This window comes from Melopsittacus undulatus, chromosome 3 (genome assembly GCF_012275295.1).
Source record: "Melopsittacus undulatus isolate bMelUnd1 chromosome 3, bMelUnd1.mat.Z, whole genome shotgun sequence".
Lineage (NCBI taxonomy): Eukaryota > Metazoa > Chordata > Aves > Psittaciformes > Psittaculidae > Melopsittacus > Melopsittacus undulatus.
The window spans coordinates 72,756,770-72,771,699 of record NC_047529.1 but is presented as its reverse complement, the minus strand read 5'-3'; the positions used below and the strand labels follow the sequence as shown (position 1 = coordinate 72,771,699).

Below are 14,930 nucleotides of genomic sequence, written 5' to 3'. Positions count from 1 at the left end.
TATAATTACTCTGAATGTTCTGTTCCTCAGGGTGATAATGTGCTTATCAACACATACAGTGGAGTGTTAAAGATTTCGGACTTTGGAACTTCAAAGAGACTTGCAGGAATCAATCCATGTACTGAAACTTTCACTGGTATGTTCCCAGAGAAGAGACTCTTTCCTCAGTTGATCTGTGTATGTAGGGTTATAATCCACAGCTGCTGAACTTTCATTTACTTAAAATCAACATTAGAGGTTGCTGCAAGAATAACTTTTTGTAAACCTAATCTTAAGCTATACACTGTTCTTGTATGCACTGTTCAAAGAGAATGCTGTTTTGGAATTCCAACTTGAGACATGAAAGCCCTCTGCAACATAAGAGCTCTGTCTTTCCTATGCTGTGTTTGAGTTTGTTTCTTCTGTGTCCATGGTTTCTTTATTTTGCTGATAAGGGTAACTTTTTTTTTTTTTTTAATTTGATGACTGGCTTGGACATCTGGCTTCATTTCCAGAACTGCTTATCTACAGAGCCTGTCATTAACTTGAACTTCCACTAGACCAGGTTGCTCAAAGCCCCATCCAACCTCACCTTGATCCTCACTCTGCTTGATAATTTGATTGAATGTTAAATCATGTAGTGGCAGTATATAAAATAATTATACAAAATGAGAAGTGACTGTTATTTTAGTTACATCCTCTGTTCTTCCATTTCTGCTTTAAATGGCGCAGAATGAAGAATGATATGTCAGGTTGATTCCCCTACTTCAGAAAAAATGCTCGTATCACCTGCTATTTTAGGTTCAGATTTCAGGTTTCACTTCCTTTTCCTCCCTGAATGCAATTTAGAGTTATTTTCCTTATTCTATTTTTAGTCTGTAATACACTAAATGAAAACTAGGTCTGATCCAAAGCTTATTGAAGCCTCTTAATTTTCATTGACTTTGGAAAACTGTATCATCAGATCAGTAGATGATTTCAGATGCTTTTAGCACAAGTAATATTTGGAATGGTATTTTGAGTTTTACATAGACTGCAAATGAAAAGTTGTGAATTTTGAATAACAGAGTATTTTTAACTCCTCTGATACTGCTCGCTCCTCAGTGACTTTGTCCCTCTTGTCCTTTTGCTATCTGTTTGAAGCACTAGTCCACCTAAGTGAAAATAGAGTATGTTTTAAACAGGTACCCTTCAGTATATGGCACCAGAGATAATAGACAAAGGGCCACGTGGCTATGGGAAGGCTGCAGACATCTGGTCATTGGGATGCACAATCATTGAGATGGCCACCGGAAAGCCCCCATTTTATGAACTGGGAGAACCACAAGCAGCTATGTTTAAGGTCAGTCACCTTCCTTGTACAACTCACACCCATATTTGTAAACACAGGAAATCTTATGACTGTTTTGGAGAAGCTAGAATCAGAGATTGCAGGAAAAGAAGATAAAGGAAATGCTTGATTAGTGAGGATGTTGAGAAGAATGAGCTGATTTACTGAGTGAGAGTGCTGTGTAGTTTTAGAGAGTAATGGAGCAATAGCAACTATTCAGCAGCCTGGGTATTTAAAAAAAAAGAAAACCTGAGGAAAGACAAAGTTTTCTGCTTTGCAAGAGCCTCTACTTGCAATTCTGGGGGTTTTAATGTAATTATTTATACAGTTTGCAGTAGGTTTTTTTTCTATAAATAGATACATTAGTTACAGAATGATAATATAATAACTTGAGAACAGTATACCACTTTTACTATGTAAACATTTTTTTTGATGCTGTGTTGTGTTTGGGAAAAGAACGGTGTAGGCCATTGTTTCTCCCTTGACTTCTCTCAGGTGGGAATGTTTAAAATACACCCAGAGATTCCTGAATCCATGTCTGCAGAAGCCAAGGCTTTCATATTGCGTTGCTTTGAACCAGATCCTGATAAAAGGGCTTTTGCTCATGAGCTACTTATAGATGAATTCTTGAAGGTTTCAAGTAAAAAAAGGAAGTCCCCATCAAAGCTCTCAGGTAGGCATTGCTAACTCTGTTTGGATGTTTTCTTTTGTCAAAGATACTGCTGATACAGTCTTTAAGATTAACAGAGCACATCTCCATCCCAGGTGGAAGATCAGTTGTAACCTTCTGTTTCAGCAGCTTGCTGCAGAAACACTGTTGTAGCAGAATTCTGTTATCATGTTGTCACAGACATGATTTATATACATATTTCTAATAAGGTTTCTAAAAGTCTGTTCATGGTTCTGTGCAGCTTTTGTATTTGTTGGAGTTTTTTGTTTCTATGGTTTAGCATATGTTACAATTCAAAGAATGTTTGCATAGAATACATTTTGTATTATGTTAGAACTTGCTATTGAGCCTCAGGGGAGTTTTCTACATGAGCAAAATAATCTTTGTCCCACAGCGAACGTGCATGCACTGCATTACTCTTGTTTCATGTCCTCATTTCCTCTAGTGTTATTATGGAATTACAGAGAGTAAAAAAGGAGTTTTGAGAGTTTAAATGACATATTCTTCATGTATGTATATATAATATGAAAATATTTTCTGCATATTTTTAGCATGATACCTAAAAGAAATAAAAAGACCATGCAAAGGAGGTGGCCTTGGATGATCCCTGTTAATGTGGTTTTCACACCCCACACCCTGATTAAAATTAACCTTAAATTGCAATAAATTACACATTTAGAGCATGCAGACAGGAGAGTCCAGGTAGTCCATAAAAATGGGAAGAGAGTTACCCTTTAGACTGTGCTTATTTTCTCAGTTCATTTCAGCACATTTGATTTGATTTTTTTTCTTTGCTTTTCTCCCACAGTTCTTTCAGCTAACACAAATGGTGAGTTTTAACATACTGTTCTATCACAACATGATTGTGTAGATATGTGGTTATCACTCGTTCTGGTGTAATTTGTCACACTAAAATGCTGGAAAGACAAGTGGGCATAATTATGAAAATAAGTGACCTTTCTCTGTTAGGAACCTCTAATTTATGGTGCAAATTTAAACTACTGTTTGTAATCCTACCAGACTATGGCTTAATTGTCTAGGCAGGCTTGAAGAACAGCATTGTTGTTACAGGGCCATTTAGTGGAAATCTAAACAGGAAATGAAATGGTTGTTTTATAGCAGCAGTAGAGCCAAGGTTTGTGGAGAAAAGTAACACAGATTTTTATTAAGCTAAATTTTAGAACTGAAAAAAAGTGGCATTTGAGGCCCCATGTCAGGCCTGGGTGCAAGGATGTTTATCACTTTTAGGAAATGAATTGGGAGTGGGTGGGAGGAACTGAACAAACACATAGTTCTTTTCTTGCTGAGTTACTGTCAAAAGAGCATTTTGAAATATACATGTATGAAATAGGTATGAATAGTTTCTTGCAGCAGTAATGTGTTCTCTGGATTTAAAAACCAAAGTTCTGACTTAACTGATAATAAAAGATGCATATTCATGCTAATGGTAAAATTTTATAAGGGAAATTGCTAGCAGCTCAGCATTTCCGTATCTCAGGAAGCTTTTTATTAAAAACATAACCAAAAGATAACTCTATTCCAGAAGAATAAGCTTTAGGAGATTTTGTCAATTTTCTTTTAATATTTTATGCTGGTGTGGGGGAAAGCTGGGGTCGTTAGGTTTCCTCTGAGAGAACAACCTTTTCACTTCAGAACTGCAATGGCACTGTTCTAATTTCTAAATACTCCTTTATGAACAGAGTATCTTCGGAGTATATCCTTACCTGTCCCTGTTCTGGTGGAAGATACAAGTAGCAGCAGTGAATATGGTTCTGTCTCACCTGATACAGAATTAAAAATTGATCCATTCTCTTTCAAAACAAGAGCCAAATCCTGTGGAGAAAAAGATGGGAAGGGAATCCGGTCCCTTTTTCTGAGGTAAGGAGCTTTCTGGTGTTCATGTTATATGGTAGATTAGAAATGTATGTTTTGGGGTGGCTTTTATAAAGTTTCTTTTCACTGAGTGTCCTTCATTCAGCATCCCAGATGAAAATTTTGAGGATCACAGTGCACCTCCTTCACCTGAAGAGAAAGATTCTGGGTTTTTCATGCTAAAGAAGGACAGTGAAAGGAGAGCCACCCTTCACAGGATATTAACTGAGGACCAAGAGGAGGTGGTGAGGAACTTGCTGGAAGCTTTGGCTCAGGTAAAGTAACTTCAGAAGGCAGCAAAAATTTTATGGAATTGTAAGACTTATCTGCAGTTACCTGAAACTTTTGAAATTATACCATGTAAGCTTTCACAGTTTATTGGGGGTTTTGGGCTATTAAAGTAGGCTTTCAAATTGTTTATGCTGCATTACATATGACTCTTGTGCTGTTTGCAGATAGTATATGTATACCTGGGTAGTACTGCTGGCCAGAGAAGAGAAAAACATGTTTTCATGATAGTATATTTTGACAGTGATTTTTCAATGGGATCAAGGCTGTCAGGTCAACTCATGTAAAGTAGATCATCCACAGGAAGTGATTACCTTGCCCCTTCTAGAGTTCTGTCTTCTGGCTGAGTGATTTGATGGAGATTTAGTTCTTCTGGCCTGTTTTGGCCTTATGTTAGGTTATTGTGTAGAAAAAATGGGGCTGTTTACCATTGCCTTCTAGCCAACAGCTGCAAAAGGGGAAGGAGGTTACGGAGAAAATAAATTGCAGTTGGGAGCATATATGGAGGGGAGGGAAGATGGAGTAACAGTGGGAGCTACAGCAAACAACAAAATAATTGCAGAATGACCTTTTGGTACTCCTTTGTGGGACAATTCACGGTGATGTATCAGTTGAGGATGACACTGAGTAAATTACAGGTCATGAATACACTGCTGAATGTTGCAGCACCGTAACTGGATGACTGGATTTTTTGTCCTTGCTTGTAGTGCATGTGTTGGCAGTTAATTGACTTACTTCGTTCTCAAGGTGAAGTATTGCTGGTCTAAAACATTTTTGTATAAAATGTGGCAACTCATCTTCTAAAGATAGTCCTGTTTTAGATCTTCTAAAGATAGTACTGTTTAGAAACTGATGCAAAGCAATATGATTATTACACATGTACTACAGTTAATGTAATTGGAAATTGCTGCCATATGAATAAAAAGAGCTTCTAACTCTTGGTGGGGGCAGGAAGGAACCCACGGTTGTCTTGGTAACTATAGAAAGTGTTAAAATAGAAGACACTATGAGAGATGCCCATGATCTGTGCTTTGCTAAAGTGTTGCTATAAAAGACACACAGTGTGAAAGGAATTATCAGTGTGAGAGGCTGAAACTCCATCACAAAATCTGGAGAGGGTGCTTGGTGTTTCATGCCTTCCTCAGCTGGGGCTGCAACAGCCCAAGAAGGTAGCAGCGGGGCAGAGAGTTGTAGAGCTGAAGAGTTCAAAGCACACATGCATGGGACTGTCTGTCCTTCAAGAGGATGCAGAACCTTTGACCCCCAAACACCGCTTTCTCCCTTGAAGGAGGTACCATGTTCAGAGAGTAGAAAACCTGCTCAAATCACCAGAAAATGGTAGTAATTGCAGTTAAGGGGAAGTTGACTTGGCTTCTTATGTCCTGCATAAGTGTAAGAAGTTAGTAATAGATGGAAGCCTGTCTTGCTTGGTTTTTGTGTTTTTAAATGAGCTACCAAAGTAGCAAAAACCTTAAAGGCATTCATAAGAATAAGCAGTATAAGCAAAATACTGTATTTACTCTCTAAAGTTATACCAACTGAATACAAATTTCAATTTCAAATATTAAGTAAAAAATAGAAAACCATGTTAGTTTTTCAATATAAAGTATTAGATGCTTATTCTGAAGGAAGTAATTATTTATATAGGCTAAAGATCTCTAATATTGATTTCCACAACAGAATGACATATGGTGTTTGGTTCCCTTGCATTTGCCAGATTTATGCCAGAACGTTGCAGCTGGCCATTCATCAAGAACTATGCCAATAACACTGAGGTTTTAACTACAGATAATTAATGCTGATTAAATGAAAAAATTATTTGGTAACTTGAGAAACTAAAAATAAGAAAAAGCTCTAGAGCAGTCAAGCATTCTACTGGCTAAAGCACTCATCTCTGAGGTAAAAGATCCTAGCCTCTGATCCTCATCCACTTTGATTTGGAGAATTCACCTGATGACTGGCTATACTGAAGTGGATCCCTCACCTTGCCCTGTGGTAGCTGATCTCATTTTCATGTGAATAATTAAAAAGCTATTAGGGCAGATAGGTGGACAAATGACACGTTGTAGCACTGGACTTAGAAGATCCAAGTCTGTCAAGGCATGCTGGCGACAGGGCAACCTGTATGGTTCCCTAACAAGAAACAGTGACCTCTTTTGAAAGGGTTATTCTCTTCCTCTAGCCTTCACACCCAGTGACTGCTGAAATTGTTCTCATTAAAAGCTTCTGGAAGGAAAAAGTGCTATCAAAGCCTAAATCCTGATGAGGCATGTGTGTATGTTTCAACAGATGGCTATCAAAACTATTTGTTTTCCTCTCTTTTCTACCAGGGAGCCGAAGAACCCAAACTAAAATGGGAACACATCACAACGCTCGTTTCCAGCCTCAGAGAGTTTGTGCGGTCCACTGATCGTAAAATCATCGCAACCACTCTTTCAAAACTGAAACTGGAGTTAGACTTCGACAGTCATGGTATCAGTCAAGTGCAGCTTGTGCTCTTTGGTTTTCAAGATGCTGTAAGTTGTCATTTTTACCAAGAAGTTTGTGCACCAAAACTGCCGCGGGGGGGAGGGGGTGGGGGAGGGAGGGGGAAGCTAAAAGCGAACAGAACTTCATAACCCAGAGTTACTGAAACAATAATATTTGAGGGCTTTAACCTGTAATAATGAAAAACCAGCACACATCCATGAGCTGCTTGCCGTGCAATCCTTTGGCAGGACACAGACCCTGAACACAACTGTTGAGATTTTGCTCATCAAGGATCTAGAAGATTCAGCGTGGTTGTGTGAACATTATGTCATAATACTAAAGCAGGAAAGCCTTTAAGAAAAATATTATATCATTTTGGAGGGTTTTCTGGTAAATAAGACCAACACTGAATGTCAGGCTTATCCTTCACAAATGCAGATCTCTTGAATTTGAGTTCTCTTACAAACTAATACATTAAACCACTTTTTGGCCCCAGTAGTTGTCTGTTCACCTCATAATGTTGCATTGAGGCTTTATTCTAGTATTTTTGGTTAGCAGCAGATTTCTGCCAAGCTAAGTATTTTCATTTCAATTTATAATAAGCAAGATAAGGAAGGAAAAAGGGTTACCTTCCTGTCAATAATTAATGCAAAATTTACAATTTCCTACACTGAGCAACCAAATACACACATGGATACCCTTTAAACAGGTAGTTTACCAAAAGCAATTGTTTTCTTCTTCTTAAGCTATGTATTTAAATGTTAATTCATAAGGCTTAATGGTTAAGAAGAATAACCAGCATGGGAGGGTGCAGCTGTGCTACGCATCGCTTTTTCAAACTGAAGTCAGGTAGTAAAAATGAAATGACAATTTAAGTAGGCATTTGTGGTGGATGATGCATCGAAACCTGGGGCACTCTGACAAGGAAGAAAGCTTTCAGGAGGGACTGCACAGCATTTAATCTGTTTGTTGCATAGACTACACTGAAAAGAATTAGATGCTGTTTACAAAAAAAAACCCAAACAAAAACCTAATGTGTGAAGTGAATCTGTAAAAGAGAGGCTTCCACAAACCAAAGTTTTCTCTTTGAGTCTTCATGTTTGAGTCACTTCAGCTCTCCATTCTACTTGGCCTTATATTAATACTGTTTTGACACTTGGAAGAAAATATCCCAACCATACAAAGTCAAGAACAAAATGGGGTGGGAGGAAGTACAAATATCTGGGTTGGTGTTCTGATGGAGATGCTGCTGGGCATCAGTTGTTAAGTGGTCATTGCCTGATTTGTGTTCTTTTCAATAAAAATTTTACCCTCTCTTGTTAACTTCATCATCACAAGTTTTAACTGATAGATGTCTGTCATTACTATCTATTATTTAACCAAGATAACCCACAGAAAGTTCAAAGTAAAACTTTGCTTTATGTGTGGCAAGTCCAAATTCTTTTGGACATACATTACATTTTTACAGTAAAACACTGAAATCCAGATCAGTATGATACTTCAGAGACTGGGATATTGCTAAAAGTGAGGGAAAGTAGTTCCCTTGTTCTCAGGACTAAATAAGGTAACCTCAGGTAACAAGGTTTAATAATCACAATATTCTCAATCAAAGCAACCAAGAAAAAACAGGTTTATGTGGTAAATGTCAATAGCAAAATCACGTTGTTGTGTTCTTGACAAAGTTACATTGTGCTTCTTCAGTTCTTAAATAAGCTGCACATGTGAATGTCTTGGTAGGAGTCAGTATGGGACGGTGCAAAGTGCTTGCAAATAGAAGTTATGCTGCCTCAGAAGGCAAGCCCTTGAGTCCCTGGGGCACAGGGAGGGCTCCCTTGGCACCGCTGACAGCTCTCCAAGTCCAACCACAGTGTCCAAGTGCCACCTCGTGGTTGGTCACTGGCAATAGAATTGAGAAGACAGCTACTGCTGTGGGCTGGCTCTGGCTGGCAGGTGCAGGAAAGCCTCCCTACGCAGTTGCTTATTCACTCCTTGCCAATGGGATGAGGGAGAGAAGCAGAAGGGCAGAAAGTGAGAAGATAAAGATTGTTTAATAAGTGAAGGGGAAAAAAAACAGAACCACAGACTTTACAAGTGATGGAAAAGCAGTCACTGGCCACTAATAGACTAATGCCTCGTCAGCCCCTTAGCAACTGCTCCTTTAGAAAAATCATCTGCCTGGCTTTGTTGCTGAGCATAGTATCATTTGGAAGGGAATATCTCTTAGATCAGTTTGAGTCAGCTCTGCCAGCCATGTACACCCCCAGCCTACTTACTAAGAACCAGAGAAGACCCTGACAGTGTGGAAGCTCTGCACAGCAATAGCTAAAATGTGAATGCATTACCAAGGCTGTTTTAGTCACCCATCTGAAATAAAGCACTGTATGGGCAGCTGTGAAGAAAATTAACAAGCCAAATTAACAATCCCAGCCAAACCAGTATAGGTACCAACATAAATTACTGCTTTACTGAATACTGTTTATTTGGGACAGTGAAAATAGTATAATTAATAACTTTATTAACTTTTACACATGTTCTGAAGCCATTATTTGTGTAACTTCAGTCATTTTTACAGAGGGGTTAACACAGTATGAGAGTATCAAACCAACCCCATTTGTAGGGAGACCTAAGAGTGAAGTATCTTCTTGCCACGTTACTTTAGTAAACTAAAGAAGTTGCTTTTTTTTTTCTTTTTTTTTCTTTTTAAATAAGACTTGGAAAAACTAAATGCAGTTTAACCTTTTTCTTCTTGCAACCTCTTGAGTTCTGCTTCAACAAAGCCTATTGCTTTGGACTGCTTTCATGCCCGAAAAACAACACCAAGTCTGGTTTGTGCTATTGCCACTTACAGTGGCTAGGCATTATGGTCCCACCTGCTTCTTTCCTGTCATTTGGGAGGTGGAAAACAATTCACCCAAGGTAGAGATAATTCTTGCAAGTGGCATGGAGCATCCATAGAGACACCTAGAAACATACCAAAAAGCAGTTTGAAAGTTGACCTGTGGACAGTTAGTTTTCAGCACTGGGTTGCTCCTGTCTGATTGTATGAAGGTGAAAGAGAAAATGGCACAGCACACAAATAAAGTCTCCTGACTACTTAAACTAATGTTAATTAACTATTTTCTGAACCAAGGAGCAGCATTACATTAGTACTTTGATATTTCCTACAATTGTACTTTAAAATAGATAAGTGTTGCTCAGAGAAAGCAGTGAAAGCAATGCCAAAACAGTAACAAGATTAAATAGCTTAAGTTAGAAGCCTTTCATAATATGGTCCCTCCACACCCATGAAGTTTTCTTAGCTTCAGTATTGCAGTCATAAAGTCACCAAAGACAGGCACTAGTTCTTGATAAAAAAATACAAAATATTGCACAACTTGTAATAAAATCATGTCAGTTGGTGATGTTGCCATTTTCTTGATTTAATGAGAGCATGAAATAGTTTTAATCACCTACTTTGATACAGTATCTGTGAGTTCAAACACCTTATATAGTGCTGACATATATTACAGTTTTGAGTTAGGTGGGATGCAATATCTAAAGTGAATTTTCTGTTGCTAGGTCAATAAAGTTCTCCGAAATCATAATATCAAGCCACATTGGATGTTTGCATTGGACAGCATAATCAGAAAAGCTGTGCAGACTGCTATAACTATTCTAGTCCCAGGTGAGTAATTTCTTAATACTTAGCAAATGCTTATTAGTTGTTCTCTTTAAACATAATTTAGAGTTGCAATTATGATACTTCACTTAAAAGTTTGAAACTAGCAGCAGCTTTTTCCCTGCTCACTGTCTGTTTTGTAACTTCAAAACTAATCAGCATATTGTCCAAGTTATTTTGGAAAGCATTTTTCCAAGATGTGGAGTCTAAACAATTCTGCAACACAGCAGCAGTAGGCTCAGGTGCTCTGGAGCCTGATTTTTGAGGTGCTCATTGCTGTCCCTTGTAATCTAAAGAACAGACCCCTTGCCAGCATGTGCTGAGTGTGGAAGGTGTTTTTTACAAAGTGCAGATTAATGATGTGTTCTTTGGAATACTTGAAGGTCTCCTTGGCTCCTGGTCAGAAGCCGTCTAAAGAGAAAAAAACCAAAACCAAACAAACAGACCTACAGTGCCTGCAGTTCAGATACTGTATTTTGAACTTTGTGGAAGTAGAAGGACGTTGTAGAAGGCTATGCTGAGGAAGGGAGTCTGTGTAGAAGAAACTGTAGCCCATTCTGTTACTGCCAGAATTACTTTTCTCTGCAGCTGCTTAACTTCTAAGCTCGTGATTCCCCTGTTCCCTGCACTGGAAGTAATGGTGCAATTTTCAAACATATGATTTAATGCTTTTATCTGAAGTCAGAATACTTAACATTCCTGTTTTCTGCAGTGGGTTGTCTTCAGTTATCAACAGTAGGATCTGAAAATTCCAACAAAAGTTGCAGCTCTTCCTGTTCTCATTGGTATTTTCCATATCAGCAGCACAACCAGCAAGGCATAAATAGGGTTTCTGTGTTAGTTTCAAGTCATAAGGAAAACCTGTCTTTTGATTAGACTGCCAAGCACCTTTAACGGGCATGTACATTATTGCTGTATAATAACAGTGCTGTAGAATTCTGCATTAATAGACTTCTTCCCCATACCTCTCAGTATCAGCATTAAATGTACATGGTCAAGCTTAAACAAAAGCCTCTGTGCTCTATTAGCTTTCAAGCACTGATCATCTGCCTCTTCTCTAATTGCTTTACCCTACTTACGATTGCTTCTCCTTGCCTTTCCTTACTCTTCCTTCCTACCCTCCATGAATGATATAAAAATTTATCTCTGGCCTTAACACTTCTAAAAATTATGGGATGGCTTAAGAATGATATGAAGCAGATGTACAGGTATACTGCCTGCCTAGTGATAAACAATGGCAAAATGAGCTTCTGTTCTTATTATCATAGAATCATAGAATAGTTAGGGTTAAGATCATCTAGTTCCAACCCCCTGCCATGGGCAGGGTCACCTCATGCTAAGCCATGTCACCCAAGGCTTCATCCAACCTGGCCTTGAACACTGCCAGGGATGTAGCATTCACAACCTCCCTGGGCAACCCATTCCAGTGCCTCATCACCCTCACAGTAAAGAATTTCTTCCTTATATCCAGTCTAAACCTCTGCTGTTTAAGTTTCAACCCGTTACCCCTTGTCCTATCACTACAGTCCCTAATGAAGTGTCCCTCACCAGCATCCCTGTAGGCCCCCTTCAGATACTGGAAGGCTGCTATGAGGTCTCCACGCAGCCTTCTCTTCTCCAGGCTGAACAGCCCCAAGTTTCTCAGCCTGTCTTCATATGGGAGGTGCTCCAGTCCCCTGATCATCCTCGTGGCCCTCCTCTGGACTTGTTCTAACAGTTACATGTCATTTTTATGTTGAGGACACCAGAAGTGCACACAATACTCCAGGTGAAGTCTCGCAAGAGCAGAGTAGAGGGGCAGGATCACCTCCTTTGACCTGGTCACGCTTCTTTTGATGCAACCCAGAAAACAGTTGGCTTTCTGGGCTGCGAGTGCACACTGCAGCTGGCTCATGTTCATTTTCTCATTGACTAACACCCCCAAGTCCTTCTCCACAGGGCTGCTCTGAATCTCTTCTCTGCCCAACCTGTAGCTGTGCCTGGGATTGCTCCGACCCAGGTGTAGGACCTTGCACTTGGCATGGTTAAACTTCATGATGCAGAATTTCAAAGCAAATCCAGACATATTTGCCTAGCAATATTTGGGTAACTGCTATATAATACATCTGCTTTCTTTAATTTAGAAGCGTAATTCTCTTGATCTTAGTATGTTCAGTCTTGAAATAGTTATGTAGCATTGAAATGAAGAGATAAAATGGATCAAGAAACAAATGTCCCTTTTGTAAAGAAGAGAAATGTACTTATTAGTTCTGCAGCAGAAAGGACAAAAAAACAAGTGTGATTCATGGAAAAATAAAGGTATTTTGGTGAGGAGACTAAAGGGAGTGCTCAGCAGTAAGAAGCCACAATTGAAGGAAGGAAGGAAGAACGATTTATATTAAATGGTTAGAATTAACAAACAGATGTTGTTGCACTAATAGGTTACATAGGAGTGTAAGTTCTTGTCTACATATCTTGCATACCTGGTAAGCTCTGGTAAACAGGCTAAACAGGGAATACAGAAGCCAGAGCACACATACAGCTTTGTGTCCACAGTTTTGTGGATGTACATCATTTAAATATAAGCAATGTTCTCTCTTATAAGTGGAAGTGTACTACATATAATTTTTGTTAGAGGGGTCTGTTTGTTATTTCCTCTCTATATTTTTGGATACCATTTTTGATAAGCACAGAATTCTCATAATGGGAGAATGCTACACATGCCAGAATAGCAACAACAGGAATAGCTGGATATAAAAGAAATAATCATTATTTGTTTAATAAAACATTTCAGGTCAGACACATGAGAAATCACAAACCACTGAGAATGGAATTAAGCAAAAGAAAGTACCTCTGCTGTGCATAATACTTCAGCACAATTTGATGTGAAATGCTAGCCAAATCTGGAATCCTATTCATCCAGATTTTTGGGGGGGTTTATAGCTTTCAAACATTTGATAGGCTGATAACCTATTTGATAGTTTCATAACCAGTGTAAACCAAGATGCTGTTATGGTCTGAGTGGTCTTAAACCCCTAGAAAGTCTCATCTGTTCCCTTGCTACAGAAATTTTATTCAAAACTGTAGGATGATTTGTTAAATTGTCACTTAGGTCTGCTTTTGTTTTAATGTTTAAGTAATGTTTAGCATCCTTAATTTTTTTTCTTTCATTTATATTTTTATGGTACTAATAGAACTGAGACCACATTTTAGCCTTGCATCTGAAAGTGATACAGCAGATCAAGATGATGTAGAAGTTGAAGATCAAGATGAGCAGCCTCAGAATCAAACTATCCAACAGCCTTGCATTGTCATGGAAGATGCAGTAGCTACCTCAGGTGTAAGCACACTCAGCTCTACAGTTTCACATGAGTCCCAGGCTGCTCACAGATCACTGAGTGTCCAGCTGGGCAGGCTAAAATTAGAGACAAACAGGTAAGTCTGGGCATCAGGAGACACTAGCCTGCTTGTGACAATGTGTTTGCTTAGCTTTTAAAATATATGTGCTAGAATTCTAGTGACAGTATCAAAGTTCCATACTACTGCAAATTGTTCATTTAAATGATGGTCACTGTTGAGCTGTGGCTGATCACTTCTACTAGTTTTATTCATTTCAAAACAATAGTGATGCAAGTTAAGGTCAGTCTTGATTTCAAGTGCCTTTCAAAAAAGGTTTGAAAAAACTGAGCTTGCTGCTAAGCTTCTGCTTTTTCTCTCCTTTGTATGCTGTGTAAGGCTGATGAATGGTATTGTTTTCTCTCCATTAAGGCAGAACTTGCTATTCTTTTCTATAGTTATTCTTGGGGAATAAACTCGAGCTACTTGACAGCCACATATGGACTCTACCAGGAAACTACTGCAGGCTTGCTTTGAATTTTACCTGCAGCAGTGAATTTTACCTTTTTATTATCTTTTCTTTTTTTTTTTTTTAATTCTTTTCAGAAAGATGGGGGAAAGCAGGTGTGTTGTTTAAAAAAAAGAAATAAGACAGAATTTTGGATATTGATTTTTTTTTTCCTCCCCCAGAAATACACATATTCCACTTTAAACCTGAGAAGTGGTTCTTTTGGGCTTTCTGCTTAAGTAATGTCAGAGACAATTTTTTTTCATTCTTTTATCCAAATAATCTTTATATATATTTTTTTTAAGTAAAATATTCCAGATAGTCTGTTTGAAGTAGATATTTTAGCTTTTGCAGTATTCCATTTATGGCACTGGATTTCCTACTGAACTCAGTATATTTTGAATATGACCTTGATAGAAAGAGAACATGTCATCAATAAAACAGTTGTTACGCTTCTAGAATGTTCTTTGTAGTTACTGTTCCAATTGGAATTAAAATGTTAAATTGCACTTTATTTTAAGAATTTTGCCATAATTAGAGTAATTCATTAGACTGTGCTGTTCTTAGTAAAGTATCAGTATTTTTATTTTTTTATGTTACAACTCATATTTTGCTTGTGGGAGATATTTTGACTGCCTTATTGATACACTGAAATAAACACAGAAATAATTTAGATTGGTTCACTTCCCAAGTTCATGATGACAGTTGCACCAGAAGTGATCCATTTGTAGAGGATTTTCTAGTACTTTGCTTTTGTAAATTTATTGAATGCAAAGCTTTTGGACAAATAATCACATCCTGTCATTCATGCAGAAATTTTGAGGTAAATAATATGAACAAT

General features: G+C 38.2%; 1 protein-coding gene across 1 annotated transcript in view; it reads left to right on the top strand.

Annotated features, from left to right (window-relative positions):
- Positions 1–14,930, top strand: part of MAP3K5 (mitogen-activated protein kinase kinase kinase 5) — a 102,805-nt gene that overhangs the window by 82,703 nt on the left and 5,172 nt on the right. Inside the window, exons 18-26 of the mRNA XM_031054051.2 lie at positions 31–136; positions 1,164–1,321; positions 1,805–1,982; positions 2,788–2,808; positions 3,680–3,857; positions 3,958–4,126; positions 6,470–6,655; positions 10,167–10,272; positions 13,440–13,680. Coding sequence (XP_030909911.2) covers positions 31–136; positions 1,164–1,321; positions 1,805–1,982; positions 2,788–2,808; positions 3,680–3,857; positions 3,958–4,126; positions 6,470–6,655; positions 10,167–10,272; positions 13,440–13,680 — 1,343 coding nt within the window. The remainder of the gene's footprint in view (positions 1–30; positions 137–1,163; positions 1,322–1,804; positions 1,983–2,787; positions 2,809–3,679; positions 3,858–3,957; positions 4,127–6,469; positions 6,656–10,166; positions 10,273–13,439; positions 13,681–14,930) is intronic.